This window comes from Ictalurus furcatus, chromosome 3 (assembly GCF_023375685.1).
Source record: "Ictalurus furcatus strain D&B chromosome 3, Billie_1.0, whole genome shotgun sequence".
Taxonomy (NCBI): Eukaryota; Metazoa; Chordata; class Actinopteri; order Siluriformes; family Ictaluridae; genus Ictalurus; species Ictalurus furcatus.
This window is the reverse complement of record NC_071257.1, coordinates 21,428,544-21,448,954: the sequence shown is the minus strand read 5'-3', so window position 1 is coordinate 21,448,954 and position 20,411 is coordinate 21,428,544. Positions and strand designations below refer to the sequence as shown.

The 20,411-nt window shown below is 40.0% G+C and overlaps 1 protein-coding gene across 8 annotated transcripts in view; it reads right to left on the bottom strand.

The window, feature by feature from the left end:
* Positions 1 to 20,411, bottom strand: part of kcnq5a (potassium voltage-gated channel, KQT-like subfamily, member 5a) — a 138,819-nt gene that overhangs the window by 32,905 nt on the left and 85,503 nt on the right. For all 8 annotated transcript variants that reach the window (XM_053621397.1, XM_053621404.1, XM_053621396.1 and 5 more), the window contains exons 2-5: positions 7,976 to 8,066; positions 4,616 to 4,742; positions 1,380 to 1,555; positions 609 to 734 (exon numbers count right to left, since the gene is read on the bottom strand). In XM_053621397.1, coding sequence (XP_053477372.1) covers positions 609 to 734; positions 1,380 to 1,555; positions 4,616 to 4,742; positions 7,976 to 8,066 — 520 coding nt within the window. The remainder of the gene's footprint in view (positions 1 to 608; positions 735 to 1,379; positions 1,556 to 4,615; positions 4,743 to 7,975; positions 8,067 to 20,411) is intronic.

The following is a 20,411-nucleotide window of genomic DNA, read 5'->3' as shown; positions in this document are numbered from 1 at the left end:
AGTGATCTGTCAAATGCTGAGTGTGCTGTAGACATTAAATGATGGCTGGGAGTAGACACACAGACACACACATAGACACTGAGTCCTGTTCTCCTGCTTTCCCTTTGCACTGCAGTCAGCCTGGCAGATCCACACACAGAACCAAGAATTCAGTCTAGTTTATGTTGTGGCAGTGCAATATTGGCTCCCTATGAGCCATTCTATCAAACCTCAAAAGGGCAATGACCAGGAACCACTACAACTTGACCTTATGTTCTTTACACTCAAACAGCTGATGGTTTTTCCTGAGTTGACTGAATTCAATGATTTGTTCATTTCCCAATACAAGAGATCGTGACAGTGGCCATGGTGTGTAGACTGCTGTGTTTCTGTAATGTAGCACTGGAATATGTGAAACATGATAGAACAGTATAATGTTGCTGTGACGCTAATCATGGCTCTGTATTGATTCTAAAATAAGACACTATAAGAACAAATTAGACCTATTGGAACAGGAAATGAAGCATCGACAATTCTGACAGATTGAATAATTGTGAGATGCATAAAAGTAAAAGGTGTACAGTGTTTTTGTGTGTATATGTGTGTGTGCTATATTTATGCAGACTTACCGTCCCCCACCAAAGGGCATCAGCATAGGTGGTAAACTGAGTGTTTAAATCTTTCTCCACCAAGTAAACCAGAAATGAGGAGAAGATCAGTACCAGAAACCCAATGTACCAGGCAGTTACCAACTCCTGCACACACAGAAAAGCACAGAGCCTTACAGCATGCCATAAAATTAGACTAATCAAATACCGTGCGATGAGACAGAAAAATCAGAAACACAGGAGTAAGAAAAGATAGAGTAAAGCAGCTGTTTCATAGGCCACAGGGAATCAGCAGGGAGCTACAGCCTGTAATCTATCCACTAAATGGCGGGTGGCTGAGGGCTGAGGAAGTCTGTGGTTTGGCTATGGCTCATGGCAGGAGCTATAGCCCAGACAGGGCTGCAGAGAGAGAGGCTGAAATCAGGGTCACACGTTTGGAGACGAAAGGAACACTCTCACACACGCACGTACATGCACACACGCACATGACCTGGCAGCCCTGCTCATATTCATCATCTGTTTTTAGGTCTCATCTTGCATTTCTACTGTTATGTGTTATTCTAGATTGCAGAAAAATTGTTACTTCAGTTGCTTATTTGCTGTCTCTGGAATGCAATTTGTTTTGCAATTTGGGCTACTGTGTACTATAAGACTACAGGGTGCAGGCTGAACTCCATTTAATTTTAGACATAAACATATTTCAAAAGAAGCTTACATTTGAATACGTTCTGAGATAAACAAGGCCAAGCTAAAAAGGCGTCACTGCGAGTAAAACATCATAACTTAGTTTACCTTGCTGTGGGCATAGACTACAGATCCCAGTAGTTTCCAGGTACCCCCTCGTCGGTCCATGCGCACCATCCGCAGGATCTGTAAGAAGCGAAGGCTGCGCAGTGCAGACGCGGCAAAAATGTTCCCCTGGCTGCCGGCCGACACAACAGCAATGGACGCAATGAGCACAATGATGTCTGCAATGGGAAGAAAGAAAGAGTCAGGTTCGTGTTTACATGGAGCACAGGCAAAAAAGTTTTGTGGTCGGCATATAACTAGCAGCAATTACTGAAAAAATGCAAGTAAAAAACTATTTTTCTGTCAGTTTTCACCAAAATCAACTCCATAATGTGGAGCAGTCAGCCTCAGAGTATTCAAGAAGGCATAACGGCAATGTATAAGCCGTATAAGCGGGTGGCTGTGGTTCAGGTAGTAGAGCGGGTTGTCCACTAATCGTAGGGTTGGCGGTTCGATTCCCGGCCCACATGACTCCACATGCTGAAGTGTCCTTGGGCAAGACACTGAACCTTCCTGATGGCAAGTTAGTGCCTTGCATGGCAGCTGTGCTACCATGGGTGTGTGAATGGGTGAATGAGACGCAGTGTAAAGCGCTTTGAATAAAAGAGCTATATAAGTGTGCCATTAAATTATAAGCTTTGAACTTCAGGTCTAGTGCATGAGAAACCCACATGTTCTCTGATTCTCACTGAAATTGCACTGATAACAGGCAGTCTGATGAAGACTTACATACTTCAGAGACACTTCAGAGAGAAATGTCACTAGGGGCCAGCAGATTCATCTCCTTTCATAAAAGCAAATCCTATCTTCTAAAACCCGTCTTCAACCCACCACTATACTATCTGACCTGGAAAAATATTACTCTTTGTTCATATGACACATTTTGCCTTTTTCTATACTTTCCCCCAACATAAACCTCAAAACAAGGAAAAAGGAATCAAGTGCCAGTGAAGCCAACCATAAATCCAAGCAATATACAGTAATATACAGCATAAATTTGGTTATGAGCATCCGCCGATAAAGATAATGGAAGTTAAGTGATTAAGGTGTCTTGCCACAGTCATGCAGAAACTCTCTCACTCTCTGTCTCTCAAAATGTTTTACTCAGATCTTCAGGTTTCAACCTTTGCATTAACTTGCTATGCTGTTATATCTGTTACCTCAAACACACAAAGCTTGTCCTGTTAACACAGGCCCTCTCGAGAATGGAATTCATCATATGAAACGGACTTCTTCACAGTTTCTCTCCACCATTTTATGTATTCAATAAGTTCTGCATTGAATACAATCTTAGCCTTCTGGTGCCCATCATAAAAGAGCAGGACCAAAAAGTGGTGGTCCTTAAGAGGCAGTATACAGTGGCAGTGTGTGAGGAGATGTAGTAGTTAGCACGTTTTCCCCGACCAGGATGTCCCCGCCTTGTGCCCCAAGTCCTGTGGGATAGTCTCAAGGCTCTGTACGGCCTGTGTAGGATAAACGGTACAGAAAATGAATGGATGGACGGATGGATGGGTTTACTTTCTGTGTCATGTGTTATATTAGTGGGGAAAGGGATGGTGTGCTCTGCAAAAGTGACTGAATGCTGCAAAAAGAGATTTCTATATTTCATTTATAGAAAAGTAATGTGTAGCAAAAATATTAGAAACACTAAATAATAATTCATTCATTAAATAAACATTAATAAAAACAATAACATCTTTCGCATTGTCTCCCATTTTGCAAAAACTGCACACAAACTGTAGGCAGTACCTATGTATAAAGCTAAATGATCAATTCATGGTTCAGAAGTGATTTGTCTTGTGTTGATGATGCCTTCCCACAAACAAGCCCAGAATCGATCCTGGGTTGGACTTGAGGTTCTTACTCACACATTACTCAGCCACTGGTGAAACTATGACAGAGCTCTGACCTTAATTAAAGCTGCAGTACTGAACTTTTGCCTCTCTATCACCATCTCTGAAACATTGAATTGCAAGTTACTTGCAGAGTTTTTTATATTTTTTTATGTAGGTTGTACTTTGGCACTGCTCGTCTGCGCGGATGAATCTGAGGTATTCATATGAGTTGTATATAAGCTCCAATAATTGACTACGGAGGTGGTGGTGGATATGGGTTTCTTGGAGTAGAGGTGAATTGCTCTCTCTCATAGCTAGCAGAAAATAAGTGCAATTTACCACACTGACCATAACAAAACAAACAAACACAAAACAACAACATAGGAAACCCAACACCTAGCTGAATCACGCAAACAATGTGCTAATGTTAGCTAGTTACCTATTGAGCCACTGAAATATCTTACCTGTTCAGCAGAAAAAAAACATCAATCCCTTCAGATCTCAGAGTTCTCGCAACCTCTCAAAAGCCATGCTGATCTTTATTCCCGTTTTAGCATGGGCTCTGTCGCTTTCCCTTTTTGACTGCAGGCTCTCTGCAGTTTGAGGTTTCTTGGTTTTAACAACAGCTGATTCCCTAGATGTCAACGATGATTGCGTTTAGGACTATCCAGATTAAAAGCAGCCATCTAGATGACAAGATTAAATTTTAAGCAACTGTTGTAAGAACAAGCTACAAACATTCCACCATCCTCAGCCCCCACACGCAATATAGTGCCCGGATCTTCTTCTTTCCGCTTACTGATGTGACCACGCAAAGATGAACGACATCAAACTGACGTTTCCTGCGAAGTCCGACCCGACAGCTCAAATTATAAATCATTATTTTAATCTTACCGTTGTGAATCGGGGAAAAGGTAAGGAGACAGTTTTGAACACTGATTTTTTATGTACTTGCTCAATAATTGATTTTTGTTCATTTTTAACCAAAAAGTTCGATACTGCAGCTTTAATTAAAAAGGCTTCAATACAGATTACTTAGATCAAGTCTACACTCACAAACACAATACAATCCTACAAATGCAGTGCCTGTGTATAAAACTAGACTCACAAATAACTTGTTTAATGTTACACTTGTCAAAGAGAAGTAGGATTTATGTGTATGCATGTGTATATGACCAAAGATTTATAGATTCAAGGATTCAAATCATTCAAACCAAAAGCTCAGAACAAGACTGTCCATAACTCACACTTTGTGTGTGTGAAACTCACTGATCCAGTTGCTAGGAGCTATTACTCCCTTCACTTCGGTTTTCCAGAAACATCCATCAGCAACAGCGTCCACACACACATACTTGTACATGCATACAGTACATACACGGTGACTCACAGGCAACCGTGTCTCACCTATGACACAGAAGGGCTTCCTGGCGAAACGCAGTCTCCCTTGCCATCCTCTGTAGCGACAGCAGCATCCGGCAGACCAGATGCGAATGATGTACTCCAGACCAAACACAACGATCATTACAAACTCCTGCAAATTGCAACGCAACATCATATCATCTCATTAACCACACTGTATTCTAACACACTGGGCTGCGCTAGGAAGCTAAATACACTAGGTTTTATCTTACTATCAAATGTAACAATATATTTCAATAAAAGTTTTCAAATTCAAATTCCTTTTTGTGACTGCAGCAAGTATAGAGGGATATGTTTTTCCCCCCACTTAAAGCAGCAGATATACTCACCATAATGGCCTTGAGAAACTTCTACTTAATAATGTCTAAGACCATATCACTGATCTAAAGGAGGGTTGTTTTATGTATATTATAGTTACTCACAATTATTTTCACATATTACATGAGATATTTTCATATTACAATTTTATAATATATAGTACTGTGCAAACGTTTTAGCAAAGATGCCTTCAAAATAATCAAATTAAATGTTTCTACATTTTTAAAAAATATTGTGAAGAGCAGTAAACAGTAGTAAATGAAACAAAGTCAATATTTGGTGTGACAAAAAAATAAAAATAAAAATAGTAGCCTCCAGTACAATTTGTGCAGTTTTATAAGGAAATGAGCTGTAAGTTTTACTGAGCATCTTGCAGAACCAGCTGCAGTTCTTCTGGAGCCTTTGACTGTCGCACTTGCTTCTTATTTTTGTTATCTTTATAACCCAGCAGCCTTAATAATGCTTTTGTCTGAAAAGTGTCTCTTATGTAATATGCTGATTTCTTTACTGACATACAAACATTTTTCTGTAACATTTAATTTTGTGCTAGAAAACTAATGTTTGGGAATCTAAAATGTTTTTTGTACTGACTTGATAATGTAGAAGTCATAAAATAAAATAAAAAAATCTATAACAAAGTTTGTACTAATAAAAATAGGGTGCCTAAAACTTTTACACAGTACTGTATATATCATATACAATTTTAAAACATGTTATAATCATATTACATATAAAGCTTTCAAAGAAGCATGACATTTCAGATGTCCTTCATCAGATGTGCAAGCACAGTGCTTCTGAGACTGCAGGAGGTGAAACCATTGAATATTTGAAACGGTTGATGTAATATCTGTCAAAATATGACTTTTATTACATGGAGTTCCAAAGTTAGGGGAGTGTAGATAAGCTTTTCCCCCCAACCTTTTCTTACTTCACTGCTCCTGTAACAGCAACTAAGAAATGCAAAGGGAGATTAATGTTTTGTCCAACGCTGTTATGTCCATCTCTCCTCTGGACAGAAGAAATCCTTCAATTGGACAGTCTCCTCTTGGTTTCTCCAAAGTACAACTGATTGCACCTCTTGAAGGAAAGACTATAAACAACTCCTGTGGTGGTGCATTAGGAGTGATGAGTGACAAAACGTGTTTATTTAGAGCTTGTGATTTTAGTGACTGTATTCATAAATTTGCATGTGGAACATCTGGAATGGTCGTGTGCAAGAGCGCTACAGAGTCTATTAGTCTGATCATTAAATTCCGTTCCTTGTCTTTCTCAATTGTGTTATCATGGGCCATGGCTTCATCTGTGACATTATCTAGGAAATAATCACACATTTCCTTTTCTGGATGAAGTCTTCATTCTCACTGCGAATATGTTTAACTGTGAGAAAGGAATGCGATTTTTTGCAGTGCTTGGGATGGGAAGAGTTGTACTCCAAGTACAAATGAGAGTCTGGGGGCTTTATATTATGTTTGGTAAAGTGAAAGCATTTGGAGGACAATTTTAAAAAATACAACAATAAGAGATGCTCTATAGTGTTGAACATGGTACAGTATAATGTACAGTGAGTCCTAGAGCAGCAAAATGCCTGACTATGCAGTTTGAGATGGAACTGTGTACTGCCCTGTAGGAGCCCATAATAGTATCTGGTTAGTGTAATTACCCCTGGAGCTCATTTCTCAATGTCGGCTGCAGACCCTGTTAATTGCACCGTTTGATAAATCCAACAGGATTCACTGGTACTCTCAGCAGATTAAAACATCTGTCAGTACAGCACATTGCGACAAAGCTGACAGTGCTGCAGCAGAACAGCAGATTATCTCTCTGGCATTTAGTACTCATGTTGGACTCAACGTGCAACTCACATACAAACCCTGGCAGAAATGATGGAATTACCACACTTAAAGGATGTTCACCCAGCTTCTTTTTTATTTTTATTTTTTACTTCGTAGCAAATATACAATTCACAGATATAATGCAAAACATTTTGGCTTCATGAAACATACCTCAAACAAATGAAATTGTAAGCACTCTTTTTTAACTGCAGACTAATTTGCATTTTAGTCGAATACTGGTATTTGTTTTAGAAATGCAAATTACAAGGTGATTCTATCATTTTTCCTCAACATTCCATAATTTTTTTTCCTCTACTTGATCTTGAAGAAAAAAATGACATTAATTAAAATAATTTCATTTAACTTGTTTGAGGTAGGTTTCATGACACCAGAATGTTCAGCTAGTAAATGTTTTGTGTCATATCTGTGATTTGTTTATTTACTACGAAGTAAAAAAGCTGGGTGGACATCCTCTCAGTGTGGTGATGCTATAATTTTTGCATGGGGTTGTACGTGTACTTTTTGGTTAATTAAGCAAAACATTTTTTAAAATAATAAAAAAAAATTATCAGTAACTAAAACATAATATTACTGCATATTTTTATTATTATATAATTTTATTGTAGGCTCTTTATACATGCCATATATCTTATGCATGTATCTACCAAATCTGGCTTCTGAGGCTTCTTCCTGCAGTTCAGATTTCACATTATTCAGCAAATCTGGGAAACTTAAGCTTGGGTAGAAATACACTCAGCATTTTTTTAATAGCTGAGAGTGACTTCCATGCACTCTCATAACAGACTAATTTCCCAGGGTGCCATCTGATACAGAGTGGATTGTTTCTACATCAGTGGAAGTAAAGCCACCTTCGACCAATGCATAGCAGGACACATCAGCTCATCCAGCAACCCAACTGAGATGTGACTGACAGCCCATTCTCACCTTGGGCCGGTCATACTGATCATACTTACCAATAAAACAATGCTGGAAATTTAGTTTAACAAAACTAAATAAAATATGTATCATATAGCAAGACAATAGATTTGTTCACAAGAGCCAAAGGGGGTCCTGGAACATGAGATAAAAAATAATATCTGTCAGACATTTGAGACTTTTTCAAATCAAACTATGCTGTTTTTTTGTGTGATAATGTGTCACATGTCCTGTGGTGAGGAGTGTGTTTTGTTCTCACCAGTATGAGTAGGCAGTGATTAGAGAGGTCCATATGATCCGGGATGGTGGAGAAGACAGACAGAACCAGACAGCCAAACACCAGGATGAAGCTGCCAGAAATCAAGACACAGAAACAAAACATTTTATTTTCTAAGTAATTGCTCCCGCAGGTGTGCCTTCAAATCTGTGAGGCACTGATTACCTAAAACATCAGACTGATAAGGTTAATGGCACTCATCCTGAATTTAGGTCATGCTCCAATGAGCACGGCGTTGACCATGAGAGAGAAAGTGGAGTAGTGAGCAGAATATGAGCCCTAGTTTTGTCTGTGAGCAGATCATTATCAGACCAAATGCCAGTGTCTGGCCAGCTCAGATAAGAGCACAGGTAACACTGAACTTAATGTCTGAACACACACCACTGCACACACACCAGGCTTCACCAACCAACCAGGCTCTCAGTGTGATGCAAAGCCTTTCCCCATTGTACATGAGTGTTAAAATATCAAGCTTGGTGACTGACACACACACACACACACACACAAACACACATACTCACTCTCAACACAATGAATGTGTTTTGCATCACAGTCCAAACACACTTCAGTCCTTCAGCACTGCTGGGAAGTGTAAATATATAGTGGATCCACTAACTACATAAATAGAATTGTTATATGGATATAAATGATAAATTATAGGAAGAAAAATTAACAACAAAAACAGAATTGTGTCAACCACTTTCTTCTTCCCATTCGAACAGTGAAGAATATCGTACACCTATCATTACCAGGAAATGGGAACGCTGACACAGGGTACACTGTGCTTGTTAAATGTAGAGTGCACAAGTAATTTAGTCCTTATCTGGAGCAATGAATAGGAAATAAGGCTGAGATTTGGTGGACACAGCCCCTGAATCAGTTTACGATTTAACCTGAACACCTAGCCTAGCCAACAATACTGCCATATTCAATAAGTGTGAGTTTTTGTCAGGGTATTTAACTGATAGTGATGATATATATATATATATATATATATATATATATATATATATATATATATATATATATATATATATATATATTCCCCTGTATCTCTGTCTGTTTTTTTTATATCACCATTCCTTCTTCTTCTTCTTCTTCTTCCTCTCTCTCTCTCTCTCTCTCTCTCTCTCAGAGGGGAGGTAAGGGTAATTTGTGTGCCTGTGGTGGATCAGCAATGACGTATGTGTGTAACAGCTGTCACTGACTTCCTTTACCTGTTTAACTAATCACTCGTTCTCTATGTTTCTGAGTGCTGTAGTCTGTCTGCTCCGTCCCTTACCGCTGAAAGCCAGACACACTGACCTGAAACTCACATCTTACTAGACAGACTACAAGGAAGAATATCTCCTCATGTTTTTCCTTCTCATCCAGCCACACACACACACACACACACACACACACACACACACACACAACCATGTATTTCTACTGACGTGGGTATTAATGTAGGTAAATAATGCAAACCTTAAAGCTGACTCTAACCTTTACCACACCAAACAAAATTTAGGGACAAGCCAAATTTCCTCATAATCCCAAACCTGCCTTGTATTACAACCATTATGGGGATATTTGGTCATCACAGATGGCTAAAAAGGAAAAAGGTTGGATGATATGATGCTATGAAGTCAGTATTGTGAAAAAGTATGATACTTCTGCCATACTGCCCAGTCCAACTGCCTATACGTTTTACTATAAATGTGTGGAAACACACACAGCAGCATAACACGGCTCTGTTTAGCTTGGAGGTGCATACTAGACACCCACATGTACCTTCACACACCCACACACACACACACACACATCAGCTGTGAAAAGAGTCCCTGGTGTAGTCATTACTGCCTCAGCTTTTACAGTAGATACACAAACACACATACACAGGAGTGATCTCAGGGATCTCTTCTTGCACTTAGTGTCAGAGGTGGAGGAAACTGAGCCGTGTCTCTGCATGCAGCTAGACAATGTCTGTCTTTTATCAACCCTGAGCGTCGAGGCCACCTCGTCAGACTCCTGTGGACACACACCAGCCTCCATAACCTGCACCACAGGAAGCGCTTTCTCCCAGTGACGCAAAACATAACAGCAATCTCCACTTTTTCAGTTCTGCACCTGTATGTGTGTGTGCCAATCAGGACACTAATCTAGAGACAGAATTTACAATATAAAAAGGCGCTGATCTCAACTGAAATAAAGAACCTGGCTGTCTGTATTGTGTGTGTTGTCCATGTGAGAATTGTTAAACCCAAGAGAGCACTAATAATGAGTATGAACACTGAATTGCCAACAATTCACTCATCCGCTGGACAACCACCAACTCACACTGCATGGCCAAACAGGACACACTAGAGGGCACTGTTGCAATCTGTCCTGTCTTTCTCTCTCTCTCTGCCATACAGAAGAGAAGAGAAGAGAAGAGTATTTCTTAGCTCAGAGGTCAGTCTTTGCCTTCTTGACAAGACAAACAAGCTAATTCATTTTCCATAGGATTACTGTGATACATTAAGTAGGTAAACCACAGTCCAAAACGCATTATTGCCTGAATTATAATGGCTGCTCTGTGAGTTATTGAATGCCATGTACAAGTAACCCGCAGACATCTGGCTCTGATTTGGCCTGGGCTAACAGCCCTGGTCTGCTCTGTCTGAAGGAAAAGGTCTGGACACTCACTACTGTTTTCCCTGCAGCTGCAGCAGCCTGGTCCACACACTGTCTCACACATGGATCAGGGGTCAGAAGGAAAGCAGTAACAAGTTATAAGGGTTCGGTCTGAACATGTCTTCCCACAGAAGACAGAATTATGTAATAGGTGAAACTAATGTTCTGTGCTTTGCCAGTGAAGACAGCTAACAGGTGATTCCAGCATTGTGTAATGTGGTTAAATGAGACTGTCAGAGATTAAAACAATGCTGATGTCCATCATCAGACATGTGCAGAGCTGCTGACATGCAGCAACAATTTCTTTGCTCTCTGAAGGTGAGATTCATTCTGACCTGGTCAGACGACATTGACACAGCCCTGTCAACTTGTGAAACGATACACTAGTACTACACTCGTCCACTTTAAATTCCAATTTTGCAACCTTTTGTAAATGTGCTTCCTGATGCTTTAATAAATGTAAATGAAATACATTAGTTTAAAACACAAATTGTGTAATGTGAGGTTAGATGAGGCAGGACGCAAGCGTGAAACTTCAATGCATGCATTATTAAGGGTAATTATGAGTTGAAGTTAGGCGTGAAAATGGGTCAGCATAGGCATGCAGCAACATAATAAGACAATTCATAATCATAAACATTAACATGGGCGAGGGGCAGAACATGGAAGATAAACTAGAAAACACAAATAAACACAAGTCTAAGGTATAAAAGGGACCAACTAATGTAGGGATAAACACGTAACAGGTTAACACATTAGGGGAACAAACCAACCAAGCACGTGACATGAACCTATAACTAAACAAATCAGAGCAGTGTTCATTGTGCTGGAAAATGTGCTTGAAAGGAGGAATTTATGGCAAACCTAATATCATTACTTATGGCTGTCATAGTGACTGTGCCTTGAATAGAGGTAGATCACAAAAACACAAATGTATTATGAAGAGGAATTCCTGGAATAAAGATCCTGGAAACTTGCTTGATCAGATCTGAAATCTTATAGAGAGGGAAACAACCCATAATCATAAGTACTTCGATTTACTGCAGTTTCCTGGTTATTGCTGCATGGACATCCATCCATCCATTTTCTATACCACTTATCCTACTCTGTCTCGGGAAACCTGGAGCCTACCCCAGTGAGCATGGGGCACAAGGCGGGGTACACCCTGGACGCCCACACACCCAGTCGTATACTGCAGACACTGGACATGCCAATCAGCCTACCATACATGTTTTTGGACTGGTGGAGGAAACTGGAGTACCAGGAAACCCTGGCAGCATGGGGAGAACATGCAAGCGCCGCACACACGGCAGCGATGGGAATCAAACCAACAACCCTGGAGGTGTGAGGTGAACATGCTAACCACTAAACCACCATGCTCCCTGCTGCATGGATATAAAATTAAAACTGTAGCAGAAAGAACTTTACTTCAAGCAGCTTATACTATCCATTTAAATGCATCACACCACAGCAACCATCCAGGAAAGGCTATCAGTCCAGTTCACTCTAAATGAGGCTGTGCTTCAGCTGCCTTCACAAGGACTTTTTGCTATCCATCAGAAACATACTTCTTGCCTTTGGGTTCAGTAGGAACAATGCACCAATGGACAACACAGACCAAAGAAAAAATAACTGTCCATCCATTAAAAGGTTCACTATAGACTTACAACAGTACATACGCTGACACGGCCATGTGTCCGGCTCGGTCAGGGCAGGCTGTAAACTAATCTTGGTTGGCAGTTCATATCCAGATCTATATAATACCGTGCTACAAATATATAAGGGTGTTGCACATCTATCTCGGCTTGGCATGCTGTCAGTGTGTGCACAGGTCTATCAGGTTAGCACAAAATAAAATACTCTACCCACAAAATAAACTTTGACAACAAACCAACCCAGGAGATCAATGTGTTTTCTGAAAGATGCCAAAAACTTGAGAAAGCAGCCTTCATTCTGTCCATCACTCATTACCCACACAGTGAGTAAACTGCAACTGGAGTTCTGTGCCTCAGTCAAATACAGAGGAGTTCTTACTGATGTACGTATACGGCACTTACTGAGTAGAGCAAAAGCAGCAGCCCACAACACCCTCTATACCAGCTAACACATGATCAGCAACTAAGCAAGCTTAACGCAGTTCGGTCCATCTTGACATAAACTGCAAATCTGGTGGTGGAAATACACTCTACACACAGAGTCTCTCTCTTTGGGTCTTTCTTGAACGTTTGCAGGGGATAATTCCTCCCACCACCATCAGTGAAGCACCAGTTAAGAGTTGTAGCACCATGTGCTACGAATGCCCTTGAGCACAGCACAATACAATACAATACAATACAATACAATACATCTATAATCAGCAGCACTGCAGCAGTAGCAAGCTAGAAACATTATAAAACAACTGGGAAGGTTATATCAGCAGGAAGTATCGCTAACATTACCTAAAGATAGCTGATATCTACCTACCCTCCCTATAATGACAAATCAGTACTATATGGCTTTATAGCACACAGCTGTGGAGGACTAATGACTCATAATTGGGTGTCACACAGAAGAGGATGGATTCAAGGTTTTTTCTTTTCATTAGGGATCTAACTGTACATACATATCAAATGTTGAGAAACTGCTTCAGTACAATCCATCCATCCATCTTCTACCACTTACTCCTTTTCAGGGTCACGGGGAACCTGGAGCCTATCCCAGGGAGCATTGGGCACAAGGCAGGGTACACCCTGAACAGGGTGCCAGTCCGTCGCAGGGCACAATCACATACACACTCACATTCATACATTACAGACACTTTAGACACACCAATCAGCCTACCATGCATGTCTTTGGACTGGGGGAGGAAACCCCCGCAGCACGGGAAGAACATGCAAACTCCGCGCACACATGGCCCCGGCAGGACTCGAACCCCGGACCCTGGAGGCATGAGGCGAACATGCTAACCACTAAGCCACCATGCGCCCACTTCAGCGCATTCCTCCTGATGAATCACAACTGGATCCTTTACCCACCGGGATGTGAAAAGCTGGTAGGATTCTATGCTCTAAATATTTTGAGGAACACTCCAAAATAGGATGCCCTCTTTCATCAGCAAGGCCTTTCTTCCTGCAGAACTGGATGTTTCCTGTGTTATCTCTAGAGACTGTTTTGTGTGAAAATCCCAGGAGATCAGCAGTTTCTGAAATACTCAAACCAACCCCTCTGGCACCATCACCCATGCCACGGTTAAAGGCAGAATGATTTTATGCATTGTGCTGCTGTGGATAAAGATCACAGTCTATTTGATCAGCTTCATCAAAGTACTGTTTAACCTCTTCAGAAATAATAAAAAGTAATTTTGACAACATTTTCTGTAGTTACATTCACATTGTCCAGAAAAGCCAAACTGGCTGAAATGTGTGTCTTTTAGTTGATTGAAGAGCAGACACACTTTTGTCATCTGCAATGGAAACAGTGCAAGCTGGTAGTCTCACTCAACTGCAGTACTGAGGACAGGATTGACACAAATGCACACACTTACACACACTTCTAATTGCTATGTACGTTTAATTTGAAAACTGTACTGTCTGCAGTTTATTCAGCAGAGAAGCCTTAATGAGCTACAGTAGGAGCAGAAAGCATTTCTCTTTTTTGTCTTTGTATTGTGCTCTATTTAGTCAGCAGGACTTAAGTGTATGTGAGGGGTCAGCGACGTGAGAGGTCAGCGTTTTCCACAACCCTGTAGCCCGCTGTCATTATCACCTCTCTTTTTTGTTTTACAGACAGGTCATGAACTCTTTCTCAATTGCACACACTCATGCACACGAACACGCACACACATAAAACTGGAGGTACTAAACAACCAGGAGCAGAGAGAAAGCAAGAGAATAAAAGAGTGTGTATGTGTGTGTGTGTGTGTGTGTGTGTGTGTGTGTGTGGTTTGACTGTAAGGAGAGAATTGAAGAAAGATGCTAGGTGCCAGTGCACAGTGACTGTTTGTTTCTCTCTCAATTCAATGCCACAGCAAATGAATAAAGTCCTTAATGTGAAAAACTGTACAAAAGTCATTCATATCCATACAGTATATTGACAAACGTATGTAAACACCAGACCAACCACGCCCATGTGTGCTCGTTGAACATCAGATTATAGATTTAGTCCCACTTTGCTGTTATTATATCTTCCACTCTTCTGGGAAGACTTTGCACTAGATTTTGGAGTGTGGCTGTGGGGATGTGTGCTCATTCAGCCACAAGAGCATTAGTGAAAGCAGACAATAATGTCGTATGAGGAGGCCTGACTTGCAGTCAGCATTCCAGTTTATCCCAAAAGTGTTCAGTGGGGTTGAGGTCAGGGCTCTTCCACTCCAACCTTGGCAAACCATGTCTTTATAAACATCACTTTGTGCACAGGGTTACTGTCATATTTAAACACATTTTTTGATAGTTCCTCTGATGGGAAATTGCCATGCTACAAAAAATCCATGTATACTGTAGGTGTGATGGCCAGGTGTCCACAAACATTTGGCCATAAAGTGTATATACATACAATCATACCTACAGGATCCCATACTCACCAAACTAATCCCATCCATTCATCCATCACACAGGAACACACACTGAAATTTCATACATACATACATGCCTTATTACAAACTGCGCACACAGAGTGGGAATCAAACCCCCAACCCTGGAGCTAACCACTAAGCCACCATACCCTACATACATACATGCACACATACATATTATTATTAGTATTAATAGTAGAAGTAGTAGTAGTAATAGTATTATGCACACAACATACCTTGTACCTCTCTTTTGATATTCTCTTTCTGTATTTTTGCATTTTATATTTTTGTATTATAACTTTTTTTTTATTTTATTTTACCCTTACCTTGACTTGTTTTTATTTAACTGTCTGCTCTGCAGCGTAATCATTTCAAACGCCTGTTAAACATTTAATCCTTTGTAAACTGACATTACAACAAAACTAAATCTAAACCATGCTCCTCTGAGAGCAGTAGTGAAAGATCTGATGATGGACAATAAGAGAGGGATGAAAGTGCACTGTACTGTGTCCATGTTTCTGCTTTTCTCTGCGAAAAGCACAAGTTCCACATCCCTCTGTCCTCCAGCCCAACGGCAGCTGCTCCTGTTTACACGCAATAGCCCGTGTTTATATGCAACTGCACGGCAACTTAACAGCTCCACTTGTGCAAACAAAGTCTTGCACATTGCGCAGCATGAAAGCATGGACAATTACACAGACAATTCCAAAGCATATTCATCACTGTGACATCGCTCCTGACCGTGATATAATCTCTGCTTGTTTACAAACATTTACCTGAAAACAATCATCCTGATTTAACTGTACCAAACAAAAGGGCAATACGATGTTAAATTTAGAGTCATCTGGTTTTGTTGGGTGAAAATGTGTTTGGGTGAAAGTGGGACTATTTGTAGACTCAGCTGGAAGCTGGTGTGTCGGAAAATGACTAACAGTCTAATTCCAATGTAGTTTATCTATCAGCAGTGCATTAGTGCAAGGAAATAAGCTGATCCTACAGCTATTTAAAGAATTGTTGAGTGGATGTGATAACAGATTCTCACCAAAAATAGTCTGTAGACACCCAAGATGGTAATTTTATCATGGCTGCATGGAGTGTGTGTACACAGTGCAGAATGAACAGTATGAACACACAATATCTAAACACTTACACATCTTAAGAACACACCGCTCAGATACTATTCAACAGCTGTGGGAAGAAAAGGGTTGTGGTTGTTGTATATGAAGGCTTTACAGATCTGACACTACATGTAAAATTAATTGTGAAACAGTCTTTCCACTCTACAGTGCATCTGTATTTGAACTAAATTAAATAGTATATTGGGGTGTGTCAAATGAACACTATCAGATTTGCCTGAACACTAGAATGGCCCAGAAGGTTATTTAGACTTTTTTTTTTTTAAATTATGAGATAATTGCTTTAAGGAAATAAATCTCTGGTATGTATTGATCAGGCTCACTCACTCCCAGTAATCTCCTCGTCCTGGTTATGGTCGCACTGGACCCAGAGCCTATGCTGGGAACATTAGGCATGAGGCAGGAGTACATCCTAAATGGGACTCCAGAGCACTATGAACCCGCACATTCATACCTAGGTGTAATTTAGCAAAGATGTGAACAAACCTTGAAAAATAAACTCAGCCTAGACAGTAACCCTATGATCATTACCAAACTGTAGATCCTGAAGCTATAAGGCAGAGGTTTGACCTTTGTATGAGATCAATATTACAAATAGCATACGGTTTCTGATTAAGGCCATAGTCGTCTTTCTGACTGTACACATTATAATCTATATGCTGTTTCATTTCAGTAAGTAGCGTAAATTAATATCTATGTTAATTTCAGGGAGTTTGCATAATAATTTCATAGAAGCTTCTGTAATGGCCAGTTTGACTGTTCTACATATTTAGTCTGCATTACTGATGGGAATTTCAGTTCTTTTCAGTGATTCAGATCATTTGGCTCAGTTCACCAATCACAGCCAAACTCTACAAATATTTACTATATTTTAAATAGTGATTAAGTAAGGGTGAAATTGTTTCATGAAATCTCACATTATGGTCTATTTAACAAAATAACATTACTATGCACTGAAGTTTATAAAAACAATTATTTAAATAATTGTATAAAATGCTTAGAATAATTCGTTTTAAAAATCAGCCATGCACTACAAATTTGTATTAACAGTGCATTAATGTCATTCTGCCTGCTGTGTGTGTGTTCATTAAGAAGATCCATTTCCATTTTTCCTGGTAACTGATCATTTCCCCAAATACATTACAGTACATCTTCAACAAGTAGCAGTGCAGTGGGTCCTCCCTGCCTCATACACACAGCTCAGATGCTGTATACAGTGTATATATAGAATATGTGGCTGACACGTGTTTCTCGTTGCCCAGGTGTGCCCTGTTTGATTGACTATGTAAACAATTAATAACTCTGAATGTCTACTCTTGGTTTGAGCTCTGGGATTCGCCTGTGAAGGCTGCAACTGTTGTAAAAAATTATAAAACAACATGAAGATCAGAGAGCTGTCTATGGGAGAAAAGTAAGCCATTTCAAAGCTGAGAAAAGTGAGAACATCCAGAGCTATTGCACAGGCATTGGGCATAGCCAATACAACAATTTTGAATGTTCTATGAAAGAAACAAACCACGGCTGTACTAACAACCAGACATCAGACAGGTTGGCCAAGGAAAGCAACAGCAGTTGATGACAGAATCATTGTCAGGGCTGTGAAGAGAAGCAACAGTCAGTGACATCACCAACTACTTCACCAACAAATGAAATAAGAGACTAAAGGCCAATTTACAAAGAAATACAGAGATGAGCTACAAAATTTCTGGAACCAAGATTAACCTCAACCAAAGTGATGGAAAGGCCAAAGTGTGGAGATAGAAAGGATCTGCTCATGTTCCAAAACATACAAGCTCATCTATGAAACATGGTGGAGGTAGTGTCATGGCTTGGGCTTGCATGGCTGTTTCTAGAACAGGCTCACTAATCATTATTGATGCTGTAACTCATGATGGTAGCAGCAGAATTAATTCAGACTTTTACAGGAACATTTTGTTCTCCAATTTACAGAGAAATGCAACTAAATTAACCGGGAGGAACTTTATCATGCAGCAAGACAAATATCCAAAACATACTGCAAACTCAACAAAGGACAACATCAGTGGAAGATTTTAGGCTGGCCAAATCCATCACAAGACTTTAACCCAATTAGCATGCATTTCACCTCCTGAAGAGGAGACTGAAGGGATTTAATTCACTGTAACATGACCTGTTCCTATATTTCTGCTCACTGACCACTGGGTGGTCTGCCACCAAAAGGTTCCATGTTCTAAGTTGTTTAACAAATTTAGATGTAATTGTCAGGAAATGAATGCTGAAATTCTGATCTGTCATCTCATATTCATCTTTTAAACATCTGTCTGTTTGTGTTTAAGTCTTTGTTATATTGTTTTGTGTTAAAAGCAAATATATCACACTGTCTAATCTAGTCGGTATACATTAATATGAATAAACCATATAAAATAAATGATAAAGAAAACATAGAATTTGAGTTTGTCTCCCTGACAACTCGTTTCATATCACCTATAATTTATTTATTGTAAAATTGATTGGTTATAGTATAGTTATACTATTTGTATATGGCCAGTGGTCATATATAATAAACAAGAAACACTTTCATTTACAACATGGAGGCCTTGTATTGTCCAATCAGGAACGGTGCTGTCCAGGGTACTGAAACGGTTCCCATAATGCCACAGCCATGTCACATATTATTTTATTTTCAATTATACTTCATGGAGTATCATCAGCACCAGGGTTTACTGTTAATATAGTCCTAAAATCCATTTCATTAATCAACAAATTAATGAGAAGTTAAGCTATGCAATGAAAACTATGTTGAGAAATAAGCTGTTAAGCACACGATCATGAACAGGTATTTAATCTGATTGAACTAATAGAGCTCTGTGGACCTCATCATAACTCCTCCACCCCAGTGCTTATGTGAGACACATTACACACTAGACGTTAAAGGAGTGTCGTTCCTCTGCAGTCCCCCAAACACTTTTACAGAGGAACGCCGCTTCAAACTCATACTTACAGCCAAATAAAACACTAAGGGAGCCCATAAAGCTCACCCAGCCCTCCGCTAACTGCAGACTTATTGCAACGTTCCGTCCACAAACACTCCTAATCCGTTCGCTCCTCTCTCTGCTCCACTCCGGCTGGCTGATGTAACGGCACAATGAGCTATTGCGTGCTGATCACTACTGGGTTTTGCACTTTGTCTTCAGGAGGACAGGCAGAAGACAGGATGTCCCCCTGCCAAGAGTCTATTAACTAATCCCTTGTTTATAAAGTCTACTTCAGTATCTTACAAGACTGATCGGCTAGATAAAACACAGGGTTTTATTTCTAAGCAACTACTTAACAAAACATGGTGCAGCCAAGGCATCCACTGCCCCAGGAACCCTTCCGGGCAAGAGTTCACTGGAGTGAATGCAAACACTTATTAAGCTTCTACCATCAATAATCACTCATTATAATTATTAGGCTCATTAGTCAAAAAGCACAAATAATAACACATGCGCACAGTTTACTTCTGCTAAATACAAGATCTGACAAATATAGCACTGTCTTCGCACTTCTATTTTTATCTACATTAATCCACAGTCATTTTGGTACATTTTTTTTTTAAAAGCGCTGAAGCAACAGTCAGTGGAGGTCTTTCAGGCTATGGCAGTGCTTGTGTTCCTGTCATCTGGGCCTTTGACAAACGCAATTCTTAAAGTGCAGCCTCATCTATTTTTAGTAGTGTGAAGACATTTGACAAGGTTAAAACTTAAGTAATCATTATAATAACATACGTTTTTCATGGAGCCATTGTTCAATTTTAAAGTAGTTATTTTTACAGTGATACAAAGAATAGTCATAGTCCCTCCCAGACAAAACAACTCCTACTACAACAGCAGCAACAACAACAAAAGTTGCGGGTTTATGTGAGTGACAATGGGACAAATAAAATGATCCTCTTTGTAGGCAGAGTGTGAAAGACAAAGGGAGAGAAATGGACTAAACAGTGGGCTGAAGAGTTAGAGCCGTAATGATTCTTAAGAGCAGTCAACATCACCCGCGCGTCTGAGGAACAGGGCCAAATTTCCATGATGCAGTGCTGCTTGGCTTTGAAGGTGTGGGCCAG